Here is a 23886-nt window from a genome sequence, read left to right on the forward strand (position 1 = left end):
ATGCATGATCAAAGCGATTTATAAGTTGGAACGGAGAAAGTACTATTGTATATAATTTATGGCAACAACAAAAGTGCCATCAGAAGGTATTTGTAAACACAAATCTAATGTTACTACTATTGTACTATAAATTTTTTATATTATTAGTCAAATTACTGATAAAAAATAACAAATTTTGATTTTTGAAATACGTCCGTGCCTTATATCCTAAGACAGATGGAGTATTAAGCTTCTTAACTTTAACTGTACTCGCCACTTAACGAGAAGCTGGAGCAATGAGTTTTGTTGTTTTCAATAATGTATTGCACCCACTAAATCAACCATTGGAGCATGATGTATAAAGGGGAACAAAGGTGTGTTTGGAACTTTTGACGCGGCTCGCCTCGCCTAACCCGCTCACCTCACCTCGCCTAGCCTGCTCATAAGGCAATCGTGGAAGGCGTTTGGTTCTCTTGCCGCTGTTCGCCTTGCCTCGCACTGCAGCTCAAGCGGAGCCCAATCCGGCAGCAACGGAGGTCCAATTCGGTGATGGCGCAGCCCAATTTGATGGCCACGGGGGAACGATTCAACATTGTGAACTTGAACCAGCATCGAGGAAAGTCGATTTAGACTCCGATTCAGCGGCAACAGAGATCGGTTCGGCAAGGTAGATGTCGATTCGGTGGCGGCACAGGGTGATTCAGTGGTAGCGGAGTCTGATTTGGTGGCAGCGGACTTCTGATTTGGTGGCCGCGTCTCCAATTTGGCATCACAGAGACCGGTTTGGCGGTGGCTGCCCACGTGAGCGCACGAGTGGGCGCGCCAACCTTGCCTAGACAAGAGATCTGATTTGGCTCGCTTGGGCTGGCAAGGATTTCCTCGCCCTGGTGGGCAAGCTTGCCGGACAAACAGGCAAGGTGAGAGACAACCAAACAACTTTTCTTGCTATGCGAGACTAGGCGAGCAGCTAGCAAAGGTCCCAATCATGCCCTGTTGCCCTAAATGGGTACCTGACCGCTAGAAACTCCGATAAAATAAATGAGTCTAATAGATGACGAGGGTCTAGAAGTTGAGGCACAAATTTTTAGTTTGGAAATCTATTCTTTCAGAGACAGAGAGAGTGGTATTATTAGATAGATCGTCAAATTTATTTTTATAATAAATTTATTTAAAGACATAAATGTTACTAATATTTTATGTAAATATAGTTAAATTTGAAAAAAATTTGAACGACACTAATATAGGACCACCACGCGTCGCTCGCCCTCTCTACAGTCGTAAAGATTCTCCACCGGTTACATACAGGCTACAGTAGGGAAAGAGCAGGTAAAAGTGTATACCAGCTGTAGAGCAGACGTACACCCGGCGCCCTGGTTACACCGCCTATCCACCGCGCACTACGGTCATATCATATCGCTTCCAATTTCAAAAATAAATAAATATCTTATCGCTTCCCACCAGAAAACAAACCAAAAAAAAAACTTTGCCTTGATTCTCTCTCTTCGAAAATTAAAGAGCATCGGAAACAGAAAGATCAGAGCAAACCCCCGAGTCCCCACCCCCCTCTCCACCGCCGCCTCTGCTACTGCAACAGAAAACCCCGTTCTTCGCGCACTGGCTCTCATCAATCTCCCATTCTCTCCGTGGAGCAGCCCCATTCTAGGTACTTACATCTCCCCTGTCTCTCCCGCCTGGTTCTGTGCCTCCAGCCCGTTGGTGTTCTTTACATTTTTCTGTAATGTGTGTAAGGGTTCGGAGACCCTTCTTTTTGTTTTGGTGATTATTGGTTTCGTTTTTGGATATGGGTTTGGTGCTCCGATTGTTGGGATTTAGGTCTCGGATTCCCCCTATGTGTGTGGTGCGTGCGCGTACGATTTCTCGCTCCGGATCATCTATGTATGTTTTGTCTATGTTTTGGGGTGTGATAATCTCGCGCAATCAGTCACGGGTTCCTTGTGCCCCCGTTGCCTTCTCCACGGCACCTAACTTGTGCAAAGGCCTCTCTTTCAATCCCAATCCAGAATAAAAGAAACAAAGGAGGCGTGTCTTTCAGGTGAATTCCTTGGTGGATTAATTTTGAGATAATACTTACATTTTATCAGCACATCAATTACTGCGGGGCCAGGCATTAGGCATTTTCATGGAGCTCTGAACTTCCGTCTATGGTTTCTACTTTGTTACTACTTCTGCTGTTACAATATTTACAACAGATGAAGAAAAATTCAATCTGTGCCACAAAATTCATCTGCTAGCCCAATGATGAGTCAAATTCCCAAATTGAACTTCCAAATTTTACGGTTGGCATAGATTGGAGGGAGGGATGTGCTTGTTGTTTGCATGCAAATGGCCTTGTGATTGTTCTGCATTTTCCCTTTGCTGTGCTCCATTGCTCACATCTTTTTGCCGTTTCAGGTTAAGCAATGATAGTAGACATTGTTTATGTGTCCAGTGATGATGATGAGGTGGTTGTCACGGAAGAACCCAATGTTCATGGAAAAGGTGTTCATGTGAAGGCAGAATTTTTTGACTTGACTAGTGACAATGACATTTTTGAAGAAGGGCATATTGCTTACGAACAAGGAGGGTCTGCTCAGGGCGCATCATTTCTTAAACAAGAGTTCACTGTAGATGATGGACACGAGGAAGCTGCCCAGTGCACGGTAACATTACAGATGCAAAATCTTGGAGCAGGTGGTGGACAAGGCGATGCTTCTCAGTTCACAGAGACACTACAGGTGCAAAAACTTAGAGCAGATGATGGTCAAAGTGATGCTGTCCACTCTACAGGAACACTGCTGATGCAAGAACTTAAAACAGATGGTGGACAACGCGGTGCTGCCCAGTGCACAGCAAGTCTACATATGCAAGAACTTAGAGCAGATGATGTACAAGGTGATGCTGCCCAGTGTGTAACAACATTACAGATGCAAGAACTTTCTGCCGATGATGGACAAGGTGATGCTGTCCAGTGCATTACATTACAGAAGAGGCAAGAACCTAGAGCAACATTACAGACACAAAAACATGATGGACAAGGTGATGCTGCCTGGTTCACACCAACATTACAGAGGCAAGAACATACTGCAGACAATGAACAAGGTGACACTGTCCAGTGTACAACAACACAACAGAGGCAGGAATCTATTGCAGATGACACACAAGGTGATTTTCCTCACTGCACAACAGCACTGCAGTGGCAGGGATCTCATAAAGCTCAGTGCACAACAACATTACTAAGGCAGGAGTTTCTAGCAGCAGGTGGTAGCATGCAAGAGGCTGCGCTGTTGAGAAATTCAGCTGAAGCTACCACATCCTTGACAAGTACACAAGGGAGACACATGATAACTGGATTGTTCAATGTGTCTACTGCAACACCATTTCCCCGGCAATTTTGGAAAGCTGGAGATTATGGATCAGCTTCTCAAGCTGCTCTCAACAGTATTTTCTGAACCTTCCTTTTCAAGCCCATCAGTCTATTTATCACTGAACCAATAAAAATAAATCAAATATATCAGTCTTATTTAAAGCCCACATTGTTCCAGGCTAAGGTGGATTGCCCTTCGCCTTCCATACATTGGTGACTCTCACCACTTCTGTGAGACCGTTAGACAAAGTCAATTACTCCACACTGTTCAACCAAATCATGAATTCATAAAAGGAACATATGAATTATATATACATGGAATATAGAATGGGAGTTATATATAAGCCTTGTTTATTGTCTTTTAAAAAGAAAAAAACCACTAGATCAAAAGTATCATCTGTATTTTAATATAATATAAATATAAATGGTGAGAAAGTTGCAGCCATCTTGCCATGCCAACATAATGGGAGGGAAACCCAACTGGTTTAGTCAGGTTGTAGTTTTCCCAGGAGTGGGTGTGGTTCTGATAACCCTGTTACCATTTACACCCGCCTTTTTTTTTCTTTCTTTCACCTTCTTTTTCTGATGCACGAGGTTTACATTTGTAGATGGCCACAACCGCTTACAGATTCACCCCAAGTTTCTTCATTCTAATGCTACTTCACATAAATGGCCATTTGGTGGTAAGTCATACTGACAACACTGAAAAACAACATTCTTCTCCTGATTTTGCTTGAGCATTTGTGTGCTATTAATTGTGGAGATCTAGACAAGCTAGCGATGGTACTGATTAATTTCTGTTATACAGCTATTGCAGAGCTGCTTGACAACGCAATTGATGAGGTATGATCCAAATTTTGCACTGATTTTTTTAGACCAACGGCTTATAGCTCAGCTTCTATTGAAAGCAACAGAAGTATTGCTGGGGTTACCAGCTTACAAACGAGCGCCTTTACCCAACCACAAAGAGAACCTCTAAACCCAACACCAGGATAGTTCCACATTACATCCAAAAACAGCGAGTTCAAAAGATAAGATTCTATACAACTGCCATGGCAAACAGATCACAAAACGAGAAGATAGGCCTCCATTAGATGCACGCACTGAAATGCAGTTCTGATTTCATTATTTTTTTCCTTGTCTATATTATACTTCTGTTTTACTTGAGCAAATGGATCCTTCTGGTCTTTATTATCCTTCTATTTTACTCGAGCAAATGGATTAGGTGAGCAATGGGGCAACCTTTGTGAAGATAGACAAGATGAAGCATTCTCCTGATGGAGATTATTCGTTGGTAATAGAAGGTAATACTGCCTTGGTCCCTTTGTTTCACATGGCATTTTTGTTTCTAAACACGTTCACAATCCTAGTCCGTGTTTTCCAAATTCCTCTGTAAAACTTGTTCTTTTTTCCTTTGTCGCCTCATTTTGCATTCATGACAGCATGGGATGCTATTGGAGGACGGATGTTTTTTTTTCTTTTTTTTGAGAAAACCAGGAGGGGAACACTGAACACCCCTACTGAACTCATTTTATAGATATAAGTCTGTACAAAACAAAAAAAAAGGAACTGTACAAAGGCTAAAAACAAGAAAGCCAGTCCTTAAGAATGGGAACATTTACTTAAAAATGATTACTTAGGTACTTGTGCACTGGCTTGTGGCAAGTATATGAAAACAAAGATAGCATATAGTTATTTACCATCTTCCTTCTTCATATTGGTTTTTACTTACTCTTATTGTTCTGTATTCAAGACAATGGAGGCGGCATGAGTCCAAAATCTCTTCGACACTGTATGAGCTTTGGATTCTCCCAGAAATGTACCACTTCATCCATTGGGCAATGTAATGATTCTTGAAAATGCTTTGTGCTGCTTGTTCCATTTGCTATATATTACACTTACTGACTTGAATAGTCACATGTAATAGATGGAAATGGCTTCAAAACTAGCACGATGAGGCTTGGGGCAGATGCTATTGTATTCACATGCACGAAAGATGATAGGTTAGTCTAACTTTAACATTGCCTCATTTCTATATTCATTTTGTGGCATCAGCAAACTCATATTACTTGATGGCAACAGTATTAGGTTACAGCTCATTACCCTGCCTTTAAATCATGCAAAGGGCTAAAAAAGAGTAAATATGATAAGTTTACTTGTTTGCAGTCAACTATATAAAATGAACTACATTTCATTGTTTCTATTTCACAAAACCACACATTTCTGACCTGTGGTTACCAACTATACTCTCCAGTTTTTTTTTTCAGTTTTTAGCTCTAAAGATGAGGTTCTTGATTAGTGTCGGTGTTTTGGACCGGCAAGCCCCCAACCGACTAGTGAAAGTGTACTGCGTGCCCCTAATCCCGGATGGTGATGCAAAGAGACACAAGGTTTATACTGGTTCAGGCAATAGGTGCCCTACGTCCAGTCTGAGAGGGCGATCTTGTATTCCTTGCACCGAGGTGCTTGTAGTAGGGGTTTACAAGCAGGGCGAGAGAGGGAGCTAGTCCCCGGTCTCTGCGTGGAGCGGCGTGGGTTGCTTGAGATGTTGATCTCTTGCAATGCGGAGGAGTGTGAGTTACAGAGCGTTGTGCGTTGCTCGTCCGTGTGTGTCTGTCTGAGTCTACGTCCGTCTGTTCGTCCGTGTGTGCGTCCCTTAGAAACGGCCTCGGTCACTCCCTTTTATAGTTGAAGGGGGGGACAGAGGCGATACATGTGTTTGCTACGTGGTGTTTTGTGAGCGGAGGCGGTATGCTCGAGCCCTGTAGCTCGTCACTGTGGCGGCATGGTCGATTGAGCGGTCTTGTCTTCGGTGTACTGGAGCGACGCGCCGGTCACGCCTGATCCTGTGCGACGTGGGAGCTCCTGTGATGGCTTGACGCAAGGCATGGCGCATACTGTGAACGACGTGCCGGTCGCTGTTTGTTGACAACGTAGAGAGCCGAGGCCCAGTCGGTGCAGAGGCCGAACCGTTGTGGGGGGCTTGGCGGGTGCGAGTCCCGAGGCTATGGGGGTGTGGAAGCGGGTAGCCGAGGCTCGGAGGGAGCAGTTGGTCTTGTATGCTGATTCCGAGGCTACAAGGACCCGGACTTGACTCTCCACGCCGCGCCGTCCTTGGAGCAGGTGGGGTTAGGCAGCACAGTGCCGCATAGGTGTCAGTCGTGGGCACAGTGCTGAGCACAGCGGTCGGTAACCCCTGCCCCGTCCTGTCCCGGATGGCATGGCGTTGATGCGACTCCCATCTCGTCGGTCACTCCGCTGTGTCGAGCCGTCGTTCGGCTGACGTCGCGGGAGTGGTTGGTCGCGTTAGTTGGACGTGACGTCCCGGTCGAGGCGGCGGTGACGGGGTAGCTGCCGAGCCGGCCTCGAGCAAGGCGGAGAATCGGCACCTCGTTCGAGGCCTTACGTGCGGGGTCTCGAGCGAGGCGGAGAAACGGCACCTCGTCCGAGGCCTTACGTGCAGGGCCTCGAGCGAGGCGGAGAAACGACACCTCGTCCGAGGCCTTACGGCGGGGCCTCGAGCGAGGCGGAGAAACGACACCTCGTCCGAGGCCTTACGTGCGGGGCCTCGAGCGAGGCGGAGAATCGGCACCTCGTCCGAGGTCTTACAGTTTCATTTTGGGCCGAGCCCGCTTCAGGTGAGTCGGGATACCGTTCGAGGCGGGCCGGGCGGTCCAGCCGAGCTTCGGATAAGGTGGGGGTTTGCTGGTAGTTGTCTCTTGGCTTCGATTTTTACAAGGTCTAAGCGATTTTTTCGGTTCTTACTTAGGGGACCCCTTTTTATGGTACCCGACAGTAGCCTCCGAGCCTCGGGGAGAGTGGGAGCGCTCTTCCTGAGGTTTTGACGAGACTTGGGTCGTGGCAGCTCCTGGCGGGATGGTATTTCGTACTCGAGGCCTCGGTGGGTGCGCGCGAGCGCACCCGCTGGGTGTAGCCCCTGAGGCCCTGGAGGAGTGGATTTATTCCTCCAGGGGCTTTTCTCATGTTGAGCGAGGGGTTTTATCGCGTTCGCCGAGCCCACGAGTGCGAGTTTGGGTCGCTGGGTCTCGGCTTGGTTGCAGGAAGAGCTCCCGAGCCTCTGCGCGGAGCAAGAGGGCGATCAGGAGTTTTCCTGTCTTTTTTGTGCGGCCCTCACGCATCGTTTTCGTTCGGAAGGAGGGGCGGAGTATGTCAGGCTACCCTCGGTGGGCGCGAGCAGTGACACCTCCGGTGAGTTGTTATCGGGTAAGTCCAAGTGGAGGCCCGTGCCCCATTCGATAGGGGTCGGTAGGTGGTCCAAAGACACATTCCAAAAGTACCAGAGGGCTTTTCTAGTGGGTCCCAGGGCCGCTTGATTGGCCCCGGGGGCTCGGTGCCTCCCTACGGTGGGATCCCATTTAGAGACCTCCCTGCTGGTCTCGGGCACGACTTAGGACATCCCGAGCAATCGCTCGCTTGGGCCTTGGCCATGTACGGGCTTGCCCATAGTCATCCCTGACTCTGTTGTCCTGGGGCGGCTGTCGAGACCCTCGGGGGCCCAGCCTTCGAACCCCTGGACCGTAACGGGCTCGGTGCCCTTTATCGTGTTTTGCCGAGCCCCCAAGTGCGAGTTCGGGTTGCTGGGCCTCGGCGTGTAAGCAGGAAGAGCCCCCGAGCCTCTGCGCAGAGTAAGAGGGCGATTAGGAGTTTCCCTGTCTTTTTTGTACGGTTCTCACGTATCCTTTTCGTTCGAAAGGAGGGGTGGAGTATGCCAGGCTACCCTCGGTGGGCGTGAGCAGTGACACCTCCGGTGAGCTGTTATCGGGTAAGTCCAAGTGGAGGCCCGTGCCCCATTCGATAGGGGTCGGCAAGTGGTCCAGAGACGCACTCCAAAAGTAACAGAGGGCTTCTCTAGTGGGTCCCAGGGCCGTTCGATTCGCCCCGGGGGCTCGGTGCCTCCCTACGGTGGGATCCCATTCAGAGACCTCCCTGCTGGTCTCGGACACGACTTAGGGCATCCCGAGCGATCGCTTGCTCAGGCCTCGGCCATGTACGGGCTTGCCCATAGTCATCCCTGACTCTGTTGTCCTGGGGCGGCTGTCGAGACCCTCGGGGGCCCAGCCTTCGAACCCCTGGACCGTAACGGGCTCGGTGCCCTTTATCACGTTTTGCCGAGCCCCTAAGTGCGAGTTCGGGTTGCTGGGCCTCGGCGTGTATGCAGGAAGAGCCCCCGAGCCTCTGCGCAGAGCAAGAGGGCGATCAGGAGTTTCCCTGTCTTTTTTGTGCGACCCTCACGCATCCTTTTCGTTCGGAAGGAATGGTGGAGTATGCCAGGCTACCCTCGGTGGGCGCGAGCAGTGACACCTCCGGTGAGCTGTTATCGGGTAAGTCCAAGTGGAGACCTGTGCCCCATTCGATAGAGGTTGGCAAGTGGTCCAGAGACGCACTCCAAAAGTACCAGAGGGCTTCTCTAGTGGGTCCCAGGGCCGTTCGATTGGCTCCGGGGGCTCGGTGCCTCCCTACGGTGGGATCCCATTCAGAGACCTCCCTGCTAGTCTCGAACACGACTTAGGGCATCCCGAGCGATCGCTTGCTCGGGCCTCGGCCATGTACGGACTTGCCCATACTCATCCCTGACTCTTGTCCTGGGGCGGCCGTCGAGACCCTCGGGGGCCCAGCCCTCGAACCCCTAGACCGTAACGGGCTCGGTGCCCTTTATCGCGTTTTGCCGAGCCCCTAAGTGCGATTTCGGGTTGCTGGGCCTCGGCGTGTATGTAGGAAGAGCCCCCGAGCCTCTGCGCAGAGCAAGAGGGCGATCAGGAGTTTCCCTGTCTTTTTTGTGCAGCCCTCACGCATCCTTTTCGTTTGGAAGGAGGGGTGGAGTATGCCAGGCTACCCTCGGTGGTGACACCTCTGATAAGCTGTTATCGGGTAAGTCCAAGTGGAGGCCTGTGCCCCATTCGATAGGGGTCGGCAAGTGGTCCAGAGACGCACTCCAAAAGTAACAGAGGGCTTCTCTAGTGGGTCCCAGGGCCGTTCGATTGGCCCCGGGGGCTCGGTGCCTCTCTACGGTGGGATCCCATTCAGAGACCTCCCTGCTGGTCTTGGACACGACTTAGGGCATCCCGAGCGATCGCTTGCTCGGGCCTCGGCCATGTACGGACTTGTCTATACTCATCCTTGACTTTGTTGTCCTGGGGCGGCCGTCGAGACCCTCGGGAGCCCAGCCTTCGATCCCCTGGACTGTAACGGGCTCGGTGCCCAGTTCCTTAGTCTGAAAGGAATCGGGTGGGGGATATTACCTTCCCATCGACTGACAACGGCGGGCGCGCCTTTTGAGGCGGTTTCTCGGGGAGACGGAACGGCGCCTGCCGTCGCTACGGTCGGATGCAACGCGATGTCTGCGGTGTGCGTTTAATAAAGAAAAGGTGGATGCGTGGGCGGTTTAATCGGATCCGGATTAACTGCGCCAGATCTGAGGGAAACTTCCCCGGTTTTGTCGCCCGTCCGTTTCGCCCCCTTCCCTCACAAATACGTGACGAACCTCGCCCTTCCCTTCCTTACCTTGCCTGCATACGTTCAACTTCTCTGCCCTCGAGCGGTTGCTAAGAACAGAGAGCGCCGGAGAGAAGAAGGGAGAAGGGGGAGGAAGAGAGAGAGAGAGGGATAGCGAGAGCTCGCCTTACCACCGTAGCCGCCTTCTCCACCGCATCCATGGCCGGCGGCGCTGTTGTTGTCCAGGCGGACCCTTGGGGTCCGTTCGACGTGTCCCCGGCGACGCTGTAGTCGCTTGTCGACGACGGCCTCCTCCACCCGGTTACCGACCCCAACAGACTGGAGTGGATTGCTCCGGGGGGCGAGCCGGAGCCGAGGCCACGCGACGGCTACATCGTGAGCTTCGTGGCCTTCCACGAGCGCGGTCTCGGCCTGCCGGCGGACCGGTTCATGCGGGCGCTCCCGCATTACTACGGCGTGGAGCTCCACAACTTCAACCCCAACTCCATCGCGCAGGCGGCCATCTTCGTCGCCGTCTGCGAGGGGTACCTGGGCATTGCCCCCCACTAGGAGCTGTGGCTCCACCTCTTTCGGGCGGGGCTCACCACCAAGCCGACGGGCACGGCGGGCACGCGGAAGGCGATGAGGGCCGGCGGCTGCACTCTCCAAGTGCGCCAAGACCGGCAGCTCCTCTACATCCCGGCCCAGCTCGCGTCGTCCAACCGTCGCTGGTACAACAACTGGTTCTATCTCCGCAATGACGACGGCGGACTTCCCCCCTATACCGGGCGGGTCGTGGAGAGCCAGCCGGAGAAGTGGAGGTACGGCGTTCCGACGGCTGATCAGCCCAAGCTGCGGCCGCTTCTGGAGGCGCTGGAGAGGCTGCGTAGCCGGGGCCTTACGGCGGCTGTGGTCGTGGCGGCCTTCCACCGCCGGCGGGTGCTGCCGCTGATGGCTCAGCGACAGTGCCTGTTCGAGATGACACCGGATGAGCCGATCGATGGCGTCCGGTTGTCTGCCGTCGCCCTCTCCGACGAGGAGATTCTACGTCGGGTGAGAGAGACGGTGAAGGGGCGGCTGAGGAGCAGTGGTCTGTCCCCGTTCCCGATGCGCCTGACGCGGGGGTACATCTCTCTGGTGAGTCACGTGCCGCCGCTGCCCCCGAGGCCTCCTTGCTTCTTGCATTTTCCTGTTCCCTTATTTGCGTTCAACATTCCCGCAGGGGATGAGGGATGTGCGAGCCTCTCCGCCGCCCGTTCCCGAGGACGCAGAGCGGCGGGCGGTGAACAGGGCGCATGCCGAGGCGCAGAAGAAGCGGAAGGACGTTGAGGAGGCAAGGCGTAAGAGGAAGAACCTTGAGCGCGACGAGCTGGAGAAACGCCGCCGGTAGCAGAGGCATGGCGGTCTCCCGGTGGAGCCGTCTCCGTCACCATCGTCGACGGATTCTTCGGGCGGTGATGACGAGAGCGAGGCGGGGCGGGGTCTCCTGGACCATCTCCCCGACGTCGGGGGGGCTGCGCCCGGGGCGTCGGCGAGCGGCCCGGCGTCTCCCGGAGGAGGAGGAGAGGATGCCTCGGGGCTGGCGATCGCCCGCCCCGGGGCCGAGGCCGACGCGACCGAGGCACGGGCGTTAGGGAAGCGCGCCGTTAGCCCGGTGGGCTCGACGGCGGAGGTGGAGCAGGCGACGGAGGAGGCGGCCCAACAGCCTCCGCAGAGGGTCGAGGTGGCGCTGGGGTCCGGCGAGGGCCGGCCGGCACCGACGGACACGGGGGCCGTGCCACCGTCGCCGCCACCGCCGTTGCAGAGGACGAGGGGCGCAGTGCAGAAGGTGTTGTGTCCCCGCTCGAGGTAAGTGTTTTGTCAGTGGAGTTTGCAGCATCTTCCGTTCGTTCTTTGGTCGTATGCTGACCACGTAAGTATCTCGTCTTCAGCCGGAAGCGTCAGGCGGAGGCGCCCGCCTTGGCGCCACGTAAGGCGTTCAAGGTGAGCACCAGCTCCACCGCCCGATGGGTGGTGGAGGCGCAGGCCGCCATACAGCGTGGCGCGGCCTCGGCCAGGGCCGACCCGAAGGAGCCGGACGCCCAAGGAGAGGTTACCGAGGCGGCCACGAAGCAAGCGGGGGAGGAGGCGCCTACGCCCCGCGAGGCCGAGGCCCTGGAGCCAGATGAGGCCGAGGCGCCCTCAGTCGCTGAGGCCACTGAGGGCGAGGCCGAGGCCCCTAGGACCTCTGAGGTCGAGGCGACGGAGGCCGGGGCGTCCAGGACCAGCGAGGCCGAGGTGGCGGAGGCCGGAGCTCCCGGGACCACCGAGGCCGAGGTGGGGGAGGCCGGCGTGGGCGCGGCTGAAGGGTTGAGATGGTAACTAGAGGGGGGGTGAATAGTCTTTTCTAAACTTAATCACGTCGGCTAACCGATACAAATGCGGAATTAAAACTATCGGTCTAGCCAAGACTATACCCCACTATATATGTTCACTAGCACCTTGCAAAGATTACAAGTATGCAACAAAGGTGCCGAGCTAGTTAGAGCTCTCCTAAACAATTCTAGGAGCAAGGTTACACAAACCTATATCACTAGTATTTTAAGCAACAAGGGAGCTCCTACACATGCTAGTAAGCAAAAGCACAAAGCTAACAAAGCTCACTAGCAATACTCAATAACAAGGCAACCAATGCCTAATTAGAGAGCGCAAATACTTAGCTACACAAACTAAGCAATGTGACTAACAAGGTTACTAAAACCAAATTAGCCACGCAAGGGAGCCACTTCTATGCTACACAAGCAAGAAGATAATTAGCAAGCTACACAAACTAACTAATTACTAAAGCAACAACACAAGCTCAATGTATATGAAAGTAATTGCAAGCTTGTGTAACGGGGATACAAACCAACGGGAAGAACAAAGGTTGACACGATGATTTTTCTCCCGAGGTTCACGTGTTTGCCAACACGCTAGTCTCCGTTGTGTCGACCGCTCACTTGGTGGTTCGGCGGCTAATTAGCATCACCCGCTAAGCCCGCACGTCGGGCGCCGCAAGAACCTACCCCTTGAGTGAGGGTAGCTCAATGACACGCTTTACTAGAGTTGCTCTTCGCGGCTCCCGCGGGGCGAGCATAATGCCCCTCACAAGCACTTCTCCGGAGCGCCGCACAAGCTTCTTGCGTGCTTCGACGGAGACCACCACCAAGCCGTCTTGGAGATGGCAACCTCCAAGAGTAACAAGCACCACCGGCTTAAAACTCGATCACCTAGTGCCACTCGATGTAACCTCACGATGCAATCGCACTAGAATCGCTCACTCACACAATCGGATGATCGCTATCAAGTATGTGTGAGATGGAGGACTCCTAAGCACTCTCAAGCATGGACACAAAGTCCCCCAAGGTGCTCAGCACCAGCCATGGCCGAAGGCCACTTCTATTTATAGCCCCAAGGGCTAAACTAGCCGTTACCCCTTCACTGGGCAACGGTCGGGCCGACCGGACGCTCCGGTCGTGTTGACCGGAGGCTGGACCTCAGCATCCGGTCGCCCACAGACGGCCACGTGTCCCGGTTCCAACGGTCACTTGACTTGACCGGACGCAGCAGCTTTCAACTGACCGGACGCTGAACCCCCAGCGTCCGGTCGTTTCCAGTAAGGTACCGACCTCGACCGGACGCGTCCGGTCACACTTGATCGGACGCAGCCCAGCGTCCGGTCACACTCCAGCTTCTGCGTCATCGTACGTCAGCCTGACCGGACGTAGCCTGCCAGCGTCCGGTGCTTTCAGACCCAGCGTCCGGTCAGTTGACCGATGCCAGCGTCTTCGCGACCAACGCGTTTTCACTTCTAACTTTTTCACCCTTGCTCCAATGAGCCAACCACAAGAATTTGCATCCGGCGCAATAGAAAATAGGTATTCCATTTTCCCGAAAGCGCCGAATCAATGTGCCAACACCACCAAGTGTACACCACCATGTGTATGTGTGTTAGCATTTTCACAATCATTTCCCAAAGGATGTTAGCCACTCAACTTGCCACGCCACTCGATCCTAGCGACAATGCAAAGTTAGATCACTCGAGTGGCACTAGATGACCAATATGCAAACAAGTTTGCCTCTCTTGATAGTACGGCCATCTATCCTAAACCCGGTTATAAACTTCTCTACACACCTATGACCGGTGAAATGAAATGCCCTAGGTTATACCTTTGCCTTGTGCATTCCATTCCATCTCCTCCAACGTCGATGCAACACATGCACCAACACGATCAACAATGATATGATCCACTTCATATCATCACGTGATCATATTGGTTCATCGATCTTGACTTTACTTGCTCTTTACCGTTGCCATAGTCCATCGGCGTCAAGTCTTGCTCAAGCTTCACCGCCACGCGGTCCATCATTCCAAAGCCTTCGACTTGCTCTTCACGCTTGCAACCGGTCCATCAAGCCAAGTCTTGTCTTGATCTTCTCCACCTTGATCACATGACTCAATGTCATGTCTCATGTGCAATAAGCTCCTTCATCATCACATGTGTGAGCTTTGCAACATCTCCAAGCCATTTTCACCTCCATGGCATATGTTGCTCATACACATGTACCTGTGGACTAATCACCTGTGTATCTCATATAAACACAATTAGTCCACCTAAGTTGTCACTCAATTACCAAAACCAAACAAGGACCTTTTAGCGGCGGAGCCGGCGGCCCAGGAAGCGGAGACGGAGGCGGGACAAGCTTCAGTACCGCCCTCGGTCCAAGACCCGCCGCCGTTGCAGGAGGGCGCCCGGGAAGTGGAGGTCCATTCGATCTCCTCCGACGATACTTCCCGGGGGAAGGAGGTGGTGGATGCCGAGGCGGCCAGCACCGCGGAGCGGCCACGAGGGAAGCTCGGCCCTCGTGTGGGTACAACCCGAGCCCCGCGGGTAGGATCACCTGCGTGTCTTGTGGCGGAGCCGGGACGACCCTGAGGGGGAGCCTCTGTTCGCCCTTGAGGACGCGTCCGAGGGGGGGCGCTGGGGCTCCTTCGAGCAATTTCGCCAGCTGGCGGAGCGGTCGCTGCGGACAGCGCTGTTCGTCGTGGTTGACGATCTGCCCGGGGTTGCGCAGGTGCGCGCCTTTTTTTCTCGTGCGGTGTCGTCTTTTTCCGAGTTTTCTCGCAGTGCTTGACCCCTGTTTTGCCTATCCAGGAGCTCGAGGCCCGGTCCCTCGGGAAGTCGATGTTCCTCCGGTGGGAGAGGGATGTCTGGGACCAGCTCCAGCGGCAGAAGGACATGCTCGCCCATGCCAACGAGCTTCTATCGGCGCGGAGCGAGGAGGTGGAGGACCTCCGCCTTCGCTGTGCTGATATGACGGCTGAGGCGGCCACGGCTCGGGAGCAGGCCGCCCCTTTGGCGGCGCGGATCAAGGAGCTGGAGGAGGAGTTGACCCGGGTGGCCGGCGAGCGGGACGCCTTCAGGTCCCGGGCCGCACAATTGGAGGTCTCTGCCAAGGCCGCCGCCGGGCAGCTGGGGGCGGAGCAGGGCGCGCACCTGCTGACGAAAGGCGCCCTGGCGGAGGCCCTCAAGGTGGCCGAGGCCTTCCGGGTCGAGGCCTTGGCCTGGAAGGAAAAGGCCGAGGGTGAGTCCTGTTGAACCGCGCCCCTTGTTTTATTTGCTTTTCTTGCGTTCGACCCCTAACTCCCTGATGTGACGCAGAGCTGGAGAGGGAGGCTTCCAGGGCGGCCGAGACCTCTCGGGTCGAGGTCAAAAACTGGAGGGAGAAAGCCGATGGTGAGTCTTGTAGGGGTGCGCCCCTGTTCGGCTTATTTCCTTTTGTGCTTAACCCCATCCTGCTTGTCTTGGCGCAGGGTTGGAGAAGGTCTCCCGGGCAGCTGAGGCCTCCGTTGAAGTGCAGGCGGTGCTTGAGGTCGAGATTGGGGAGCACAACGCGTTGCAGAGCGCCGCCCGTACCGCCTGCGAGGCCCTGGAGGTCGGGGGGGGGGGGGGGTCGAGTCGGGCAGCTCCCTTGGGAGCCGCTTGATCGCGTTGAGCGGCCAAGTGCGCGAGCGGCTCCGGGGGGCGCTGCACACGGGCGTCAAGCGCGCCCTGGCCGTCGTCTCCTCGCACTACGCCGGCATCGACCTCGAGGCCGTCAGCGACGGCTACGTCGTGGCCGATGATGACGAGACGGCCGAGGAGGAGGTCATGAAGCTGGTAGAGGCGGCTGAGGCCCCTGGCACGGCGCTGGCCAAGCTGTTCGAAGAGGAGGTGGTTCCCCCCATGCCGTCCGCCGACGCTGGCGATCCGGAGTCTTGACCTGGGTCAAAGGGGCCATGTAACTGGATTAGGATTTACATTATTGTACCATAACGCTTGTGGCCGTCGAGGCCTTGTTTAAAGTACTTATGCGTATACGCTTTTTAATCGTTTTTTATTGTATTTCTGTCGGGACCTAATACCGGGGTATCCCAGAAGGTGAAACCAATAACCATCGAACGTTAAAAATTTCTGGACGGACAAGGGCGCCGCTACGTTCCTTACCCGAATGACGGGAGTTTGGTTCCGTCTTGCCCGACGCCTTTGGGCCAGCCCCGCCTCGCTCGAGGGCTAAGGGCTAGTCTCCACCTCACCCGACGTCTTTGGGCCAGCCTCGCCTCGCCCGACGCCTTTGGGCCAGCCCCGCCTCGCCCGACGCCTTTGGGCCAGCCCCGCCTCGCCCGAGGGCTAAGGGCTAGTCTCCAGCTCGCCCGACGCCTTTGGGCCAGCCTCGCCTCACCCGAGGGCTGAAGGCTAGTCTCCACCTCACCCGACGCCTTCGGGACAGTTCCGCCTCGCCCGAGGGTTGAGGGATAGACTCCGCCTCGCCCGACCCCCGAGGGGCGGGCTCGGTCTCGCCCAAAGGATAAGGACTGGTTTCGTCTTGCCTGACAACCTCTCCCCGTTCCCTCATGGTGATGGGAACAGGGCAAGACAAGACGTTCGGGTCAACCACGGCTTCAAGGACCATACCCTGCTCCCCGGCAGGAAAGGTACTGCCAGGGAACGACGGGACGGGTGCTTTAGACCCTTCCGGGCGTATCAGAGCCTGAAAAGTATTGCAGGTGCGTGTTCTTCGCCCTGTAGAGTTGTAGGCGTCGCCTTCAACTCCGGGACACGGAACCCGACGAAGATAAAGAGGATTTGCGATCTCCGCGAATGACGGATATACCGTCACCACGTTATGGACCCAAGGGACCGGCGCTCGCTTCCCGACCCCTTGGGTCCACCAAATCGGAAGACCTTGCCCACGACGCTACTCCGGACCCCGACCCCGCGTCCCTTCGACAGAGACTCATAGGAACCAGAAGGCGTGCGGAGCAAGGCTAGGCGAGGTTCATAAGTCAAAACCACTATACCATAGCCCATACCCTGCGCAGGGCAGCATTCTGTAACCATCCTGACATTCTGCAGAGGTATCAACAGTATTATCGACGCTTATCATCCTTTCGCACCCATCAGAATGGGTAATCAGGTTGGGTAGACGTGAGCCACAAGGCTAGGTAGAGTACGCGTCTTAGCCCTGGCGTTTGTAAAGCCGTCCCCTTCATCTATAAAAGGGGATGCGCTTCCTCCAACAGAGGGACCGACTTTTGATGGCACAACACACAACACACACAGTCAAGCTGCTACCAAGCTCTTGACCCCCTTTCGACCCTTCCATCAGAGACTTGGGACTAGTCTCTCTCTCGATCGTTTGTACCCCCTACTACGAACCGTTTTCGGTGCTAATAACACAAGCAGCAATAAACTGGACGTAGGGACATTCAGCCCGAGGTGCTTGTAGTAGGGGTTTACAAGCAGGGCGAGAGAGCAATCTTGTATTCCTTGCACCGAGGTGCTTGTAGTAGGGGTTTACAAGCAGGGCGAGAGAGGGAGCTAGTCCTCGGTCTCTGTGTGGAGCGGCGTGGGTTGCTTGAGATGTTGATCTCTTGCAATGCGGAGGAGTGTGAGTTACAGAGCGTTGTACGTTGCTCGTCCGTGTGTGTTTGTCTGAGTCTACGTCCGTCTATCTGTCCGTGTGTGCGTCCCTTAGAAACGGCCTCGGTCACTCCCTTTTATAGTTGAAGGGGGGGACAGGGGCGATACATGTGTTTGCTACGTGGCGTTTTGTGAGCGGAGGCGGTATGCCCGAGCCCTGTAGCTCGTCACTGTGGCGGCATGGTCGATGGAGCGGTCTTGTCTTCGGTGTACTGGAGCGACGCGTCGGTCACATCCGATCCTGTGCGACGTGGGAGCTCCTGTGATGGCTTGACGCAGGGCATGGCGCATACTGTGAACGACGTGCCGGTCGCTGTATGTTGACAACGTAGAGAGCCGAGGCCCAGTCGGTGCAGAGGCCGAACCGTTGTGGGGGGCTCGGCGGGTGCGAGTCCCGAGGCTATGGGGGGTGTGGAAGCGGGTAGCCGAGGCTCGGAGGGAGTAGTTGGTCTTGTACGCTGATTCCGAGGCTACAGGGACGCGGACTTGACTCTCCACGCCGCGCCGTCCTTGGAGCAGGTGGGGTTAGGCAGCACAGTGCCGCATAGGTGTCAGTCGTGGGCACAGTGCCGAGCATAGCGGCCGGTAACCCCTGCCCCGTCCTGTCGCGGACGGCATGGCGTTGATGCGACTCCCATCTCGTCGGTCACTCCGCTGTGTCGAGCCGTCGTTCGGCTGACGTCGCGGGAGTGGTTGGTCGCGTTAGTTGGACGTGACGTCCCGGTCGAGGTGGCGGTGACGGGGTAGCTGCCGAGCTGGCCTCGAGCGAGGCGGAGAATCGGCACCTCGTCCGAGGCCTTACGTGCGGGGTCTCGAGCGAGGCGGAGAAACGGCACCTCGTCCGAGGCCTTACGTGCGGGGCCTCGAGCGAGGCGGAGAATCGGCACCTCGGCCGAGGCCTTACGGGCGGGGCCTCGAGCGAGGCGGAGAAACGGCACCTCGTCCGAGGCCTTACGTGCGGGGCCTCGAGCGAGGCGGAGAATCGGCACCTCGTCCGAGGCCTTACAGTTTCATTTTGGGCCGAGCCCGCTTCAGGTGAGTCGGGATACCGTTCGAGGCGGGCCGGGCGGTCCAGCCGAGCCTCGGATAAGTTGGGGGTTTGCCGGTAGTTGTCTCTTAGCTTCGATTTTTACAAGGTCTAAGCGATTTTTTCGGTTTTTGCTTATGGGACCCCTTTTTATGGTACCCGACAATTAGTGTGCCCGAGATTAGTAAATTAATATATGTGACCAAAAGATATGTTAATAGCAAAAGAAAGCTAATAGAAATGTTTCTATCATCAAGTGTTCTGCTTGTGCATTTGAAAAGATAACATAAGTTGTCCTCTTTGCCGACCTTTTGTATTTCTAGCTTTTAACCCAACCTATAAAAAACTGGACCTGCGGGGGGAAAGCCACCCCCCGGGCATTGCATTAAGAAGAAGAACCTTCTCACGTAGGTCCAGAAAACCCCCGAACCCCTGCCCTACCCATACACAGCGGCACCGTACCCCTATGAGAACAGGGTCGTTCCTTAGACCTGTGCTTTGGCGTGGGACAGACGAGGGGATTTTTTTAACCCCAGCCTGAAATTCGCTCCCACGGGGAGTCGAACCCAGGACCTGAGGAGTGCCGCTGGGACGCTCTAACCAGTTGGACTAGAGGCCCTTTGGCTTAACCCAACCTATATTCAGTATAGTTTTCAGTTATTTACAGTAACACAACAATCTGTAATGTTTTGACTTGATAGGAGATTGACACGAAGTATTGGGTTGCTGTCTTACACATTCCTTATGAGAAGTAACTGCAGTGACATATTTGTACCAGCGGTTAGTTCATTAAACTTTTTGCTTGTCATTATTTCTGAGGGAAAGCATATATCACTATTAATTGTAGCATATGTCACTAAACTTGTCTATGTACACAAAATAATAAATTACTACTATGTACTTCTGATTTCTCCATGGGCAAGATTGAGCACGTTTTGTTCGAGAACATTGTTAAGATGTAACTAGCTTTGCTTCATTTCATTCCATTGTAATAGCTTTTCTATGAAGAACACAAATTCATTCTTCAGCAATGCAATTATTATGTTTAGTGTTATAAGTTTATTTGTGCCAACCCCATGGTACCGTGCTATTTCTTATCCAAACAAATCTCACTTATTGGCTTTCCCCTTCATAGGTTGACTATGAATTGGATGCCTCATCTTCAACTTTCAAGAGGAAAATGAACTGCGGTGAAAAACATTTTCTATCTAATCTGTCCACTCTTTTGAAGTGGTGTTCATTTTCAACAGAAGATGAACTATTGAATCAAGTAAGCTGCCTATCAGTATATTTAAAACCAATTATATGGATTTATCAGTATAACCATTTTATGCTGTCTATTCCTTGACTTCCATTTCTAAATATCTGATGTGATTTTAAAATTAATCAATTGCAGAGCAGTATATTAAAAGCCAATTATGTGGATTTAGTAGCTGCTACGCATTCCCAAATGCATTGTTTTTTTTTATTTGTTATGTTGTCACAAAGGAGATTTGACCTTACTAGCATTTAGGGATAAGGACTGGTCCTTGTTGCCTAGAACATCAAAGGTTAACTATTGGTCAGAGGAGTAGTTCCGGTGTTGTGCAATTGCAACATGTAAAGTGCAATTTTTTTTTATGAAGTGAACATAAAATTTGAGAAGTTTATAGGTATATGTGGTTAACAAATTGTACTACTATCTATTTTCCAAATGTGTCTTAAAAGATAATTAGGATGTGTTCCTGATGTTGGGGTACTTATAATTGCCTGAGCAGTTGTAATAAATGAGAGGATTCGGATATTAGTGAAATAGAGGTGAGAATCAGTGCATTGAATATCCAACATGTATGTCTGTTACTGTTTTTGCATAACTTAAAGTTTGGGATAAATTCCTAGCCACTTGAGGAATATCTTAAAAATATTTGTTCTGCTTAACTACCGCTAAAGATTGCTCTGTTGTTTAACTTAGCTTGCTACTTACTCCAATGTGTGTCCTTGACAGTTCAGCGATATGGAGTGCCATGGCACAAAAATCTTTGTATTCAACTTGTGGTTAAATGATGCATTGGAAATGGAGCTTGACTTTATAACTGATAAAGAGGTCCAGATTTGATTCTCTCTTTTCAATAGCTTGTACTTTGTAAATGCACTATAAAATATGCTTTCTTCTTCTTTATTTGTCTTATTTAGCTTTCAAGGTTGCTAATTAGTTAATTTTCCACTGTTGTACATTTTTGCGATTTCTACAAATTACACTACTAGGTCCTGTATCATGTTCTTATACAAATGAGGATGGGCCATAGTTCTAATGTTCATTGCTGCTCAGTTTTTCCCTTTTCATGTTATATGCAGCTGTGCATAAATTTTTGCTTAAAGAAAACTTCATGTGGTGTTGCAGGATATTTTGATCTCAGGAGCACCGGAGATACGACCAGGGTGGAATACAGTTGAAAGCTTGACACAGATGCATGTAGCAAATCGTTTCCGATATTCGCTTCGGGTAAGTTTCATGTGGTAAATATGGTTTTTCAACTTTTAATTGGAATGTCTTACAGGCCATTACATTCACAGGTTTATGCATCTAGCCATCTATGCTATACCTGCATGTACCTGAAAACTTTCAAATCATCTTGTGTGGACGAGCTGTTGAACCACATTATGTCGTCAATGATCTCATATACCGTGAATGTATCAAATATCGACCACAGGTTGAAGTAACCACAGAGGTTTGTTCTACCCGACTCGATTTAGCGCTACTGGGATGTGGACCTATTCTGCACAGTTTTCCTATTTGAAATGATTGTACATTGGAAAACTCATACTAGTTTGCAACTGTACCCTTTTTTCGCAAAGAATGTTTTGTTTGTGGCTTTGTGCTATATCTTTTAGTGTTGAAAAAATTATGCTTAATTGTTTTTCCACATCTCTAAAAATGAAGATTGTTTAGATTACTGGAAAGTATGCAAGTGCACTAACAGCTATTTGTTTTCTTATTCTTAGCCAGGTTGATGCCATTACTACAATTGGCTTCTTAAAAGGTGCTCCACGACTTGATATCTATGGATTTAGTGTCTACCATAAGAACCGTCTTATACTGGTAAATTTTTAATTGTACTATATAGCCTACTGCTTTTTAAATTTTCCATGTTGCTCTGTCCTGTAACTTTCCATGCACTTTCATTAGTTAGTTTAGGAACCAAAATTTCACAGGATCATGCAATGACTATATCAGAGATTTGGCCAATCTATAAAACTTAAATTAATGAGTGTATGATTCTGTCATGATGGAAAAAAAATAATCAAGACAACTCAGGAATTTGAACTCTTGAAATGGCACGCCAATAGTTCATCAGAGTATTAGCCAGTACAAAGGTGTGTTTTGTTAGGGAAGAATGACCACTGACCAGTTCCACTGAGTCTAGGTCTAGGTTACAAGTCTACAGAGTATGGGCCAAAAGGGTCATAAGGCCTACATGGGCCACAAAGAGAGGAACTAAAGAAGAGAGAAGACTATATATGTTGGCATATACTAACAGGTTTGAGCCTTGAAAATGCCAATTTGGGGGGTTCAGTCCTTTTTGTGGAAACAAAAGTAAAAAAAAAACTGAGCAACCTAGGAGGAGCTAGCTTGCATTGTAAATCATAAGAAATAGGTACCCAGATTTAGTTGAAGAGGACTCAAAGCTGGGTGGTGGGTTATACACCCACACCTCCATTCGCTTTAATGTAAATCAGATTACCTTTTTTTTAGAGTTCAAGGGCATAATGCCCCGGCCTCTCAAATATTATCAAAAGACCAAACGGATTACAGCACAGTTTGCTCAAAGAGCGTCCAAACCCAATTGGTAGGCGGTGAACAACCAACCATCCACTACCAAGCAAAACAAAACTGGCAGAGTTAAACTCCAGAAGCAGCCACAAAACCAGCACTACGAACCACCCCTATTACATCACAGGAAAGTTTCAGATCCTTCATCAGGTGAAGCTCGGAAAAACCAGCAGCCTTGAGCACTTCCCAGGCATTGTTTTTGAGGCGCCGCGGCGAGGCGCGGCGCCCGACCCCCTTCACAACGCCTAGGCGTTTGTGGCGGACGCCTAGGCGACGCCATACGCATATTGTAAGGCGTTGTAAGCTAGAATTTTATATACTAGTGCCTGCTGGATGCTACATAAAAGAAAGCAAGAGCCTTATGTTTGAGGAGGCAGAGCAGAGAGTATAGCATATTCAGAGCAGACAGAGCAGAGCCTAGCATAGCATATTTAGATTCAGATTCAGAGCAGAGCTTGAGGAGGCAAAGCAGAGAGTATAGAGCAGCAGTACAAGCACTCAAGCAGAGCAGAGCAGAGCAGACAGAAGAGTGGGTGTCCAAGAAGCCCGCCTCCGCCACTGCAGCTGCCTCCCGCGGCCCGCTCCACGCCTTCGTCGACGCCAAGTTCCAGACGCTCTGCCAGAACATCGCCGCGTCCAAGAAGAAGGGCGCCAAGAAGCCCGCCTCCGCCACTGCAGCTGCTGCCACGTCGTCGTCCACCCCCACCAGCAACTGCTCCTCTTCGCCGTCCTCCGACGACGCGTTCTCGTCCTGCCGCGAGTCCGCAGCTAAGTCCTCGTGCCCGTCCCCGTCGCCGTCCGCCTCCCCCGAATCGTCGACGGTGCCGGAGATGCAGCAGCTGGACTTCAGCGAGGCGCCGTGGGACGAGGCCGCCGGCTTCGCGCTCACCAAGTTCCCGTCGTACGAGATTTGGAAAAGCAGAGTAGCAGTCGGCCGGTGGACACGAGCAGAGTAGCAGCCCAGCGGAGGTCGAGGTCCGTCCGCTGCCTTCTTTCTTCCTCTCCCCTCGCCCGCACTCGCGGTCAATGACTCGCGCGGTCGATTTCCCACGCGAAGAGGCGCACGCGCGGTCGATTTCCCGCGTCTCTTCCGTTTCCCGCGGGCGTGCGGTCGATTCCCCGCGCGGCCGCGCTCTTTTTGGCGCCCTTACCCTACGACCAGCATCCGGCGTCCGCGGCGCGGTGGTAGGCGTCCGCCCGACGCCATTCGCGCCTAGGCGACGCCTAATCCTATGAGGCGGACGCCATACACGCTGAGGTCGTGGCGACC

The 23886-nt window shown here is 52.4% G+C and overlaps 1 protein-coding gene across 1 annotated transcript in view; it reads left to right on the forward strand.

Moving 5' to 3' along the window:
- Window positions 1-1532: 1532 nt before the first annotated feature.
- The window catches only part of LOC136524381 (protein MICRORCHIDIA 6-like), a 40045-nt gene continuing 17691 nt past the window's right edge, over window positions 1533-23886 (forward strand). The window contains exons 1-13 of the mRNA XM_066517779.1: window positions 1533-1642; window positions 2392-3417; window positions 3952-4026; window positions 4152-4186; window positions 4569-4647; window positions 5097-5186; window positions 5271-5346; window positions 19507-19585; window positions 19941-20075; window positions 20790-20888; window positions 21186-21287; window positions 21373-21513; window positions 21792-21884. Of these exons, the coding sequence (XP_066373876.1) occupies window positions 2400-3417; window positions 3952-4026; window positions 4152-4186; window positions 4569-4647; window positions 5097-5186; window positions 5271-5346; window positions 19507-19585; window positions 19941-20075; window positions 20790-20888; window positions 21186-21287; window positions 21373-21513; window positions 21792-21884 (2022 nt within the window). The 5' untranslated portion in view covers window positions 1533-1642; window positions 2392-2399. The remainder of the gene's footprint in view (window positions 1643-2391; window positions 3418-3951; window positions 4027-4151; window positions 4187-4568; window positions 4648-5096; window positions 5187-5270; window positions 5347-19506; window positions 19586-19940; window positions 20076-20789; window positions 20889-21185; window positions 21288-21372; window positions 21514-21791; window positions 21885-23886) is intronic.

The sequence above is a fragment of the Miscanthus floridulus genome, chromosome 18, assembly GCF_019320115.1.
Source record: "Miscanthus floridulus cultivar M001 chromosome 18, ASM1932011v1, whole genome shotgun sequence".
Classification (NCBI taxonomy): domain Eukaryota; kingdom Viridiplantae; phylum Streptophyta; class Magnoliopsida; order Poales; family Poaceae; genus Miscanthus; species Miscanthus floridulus.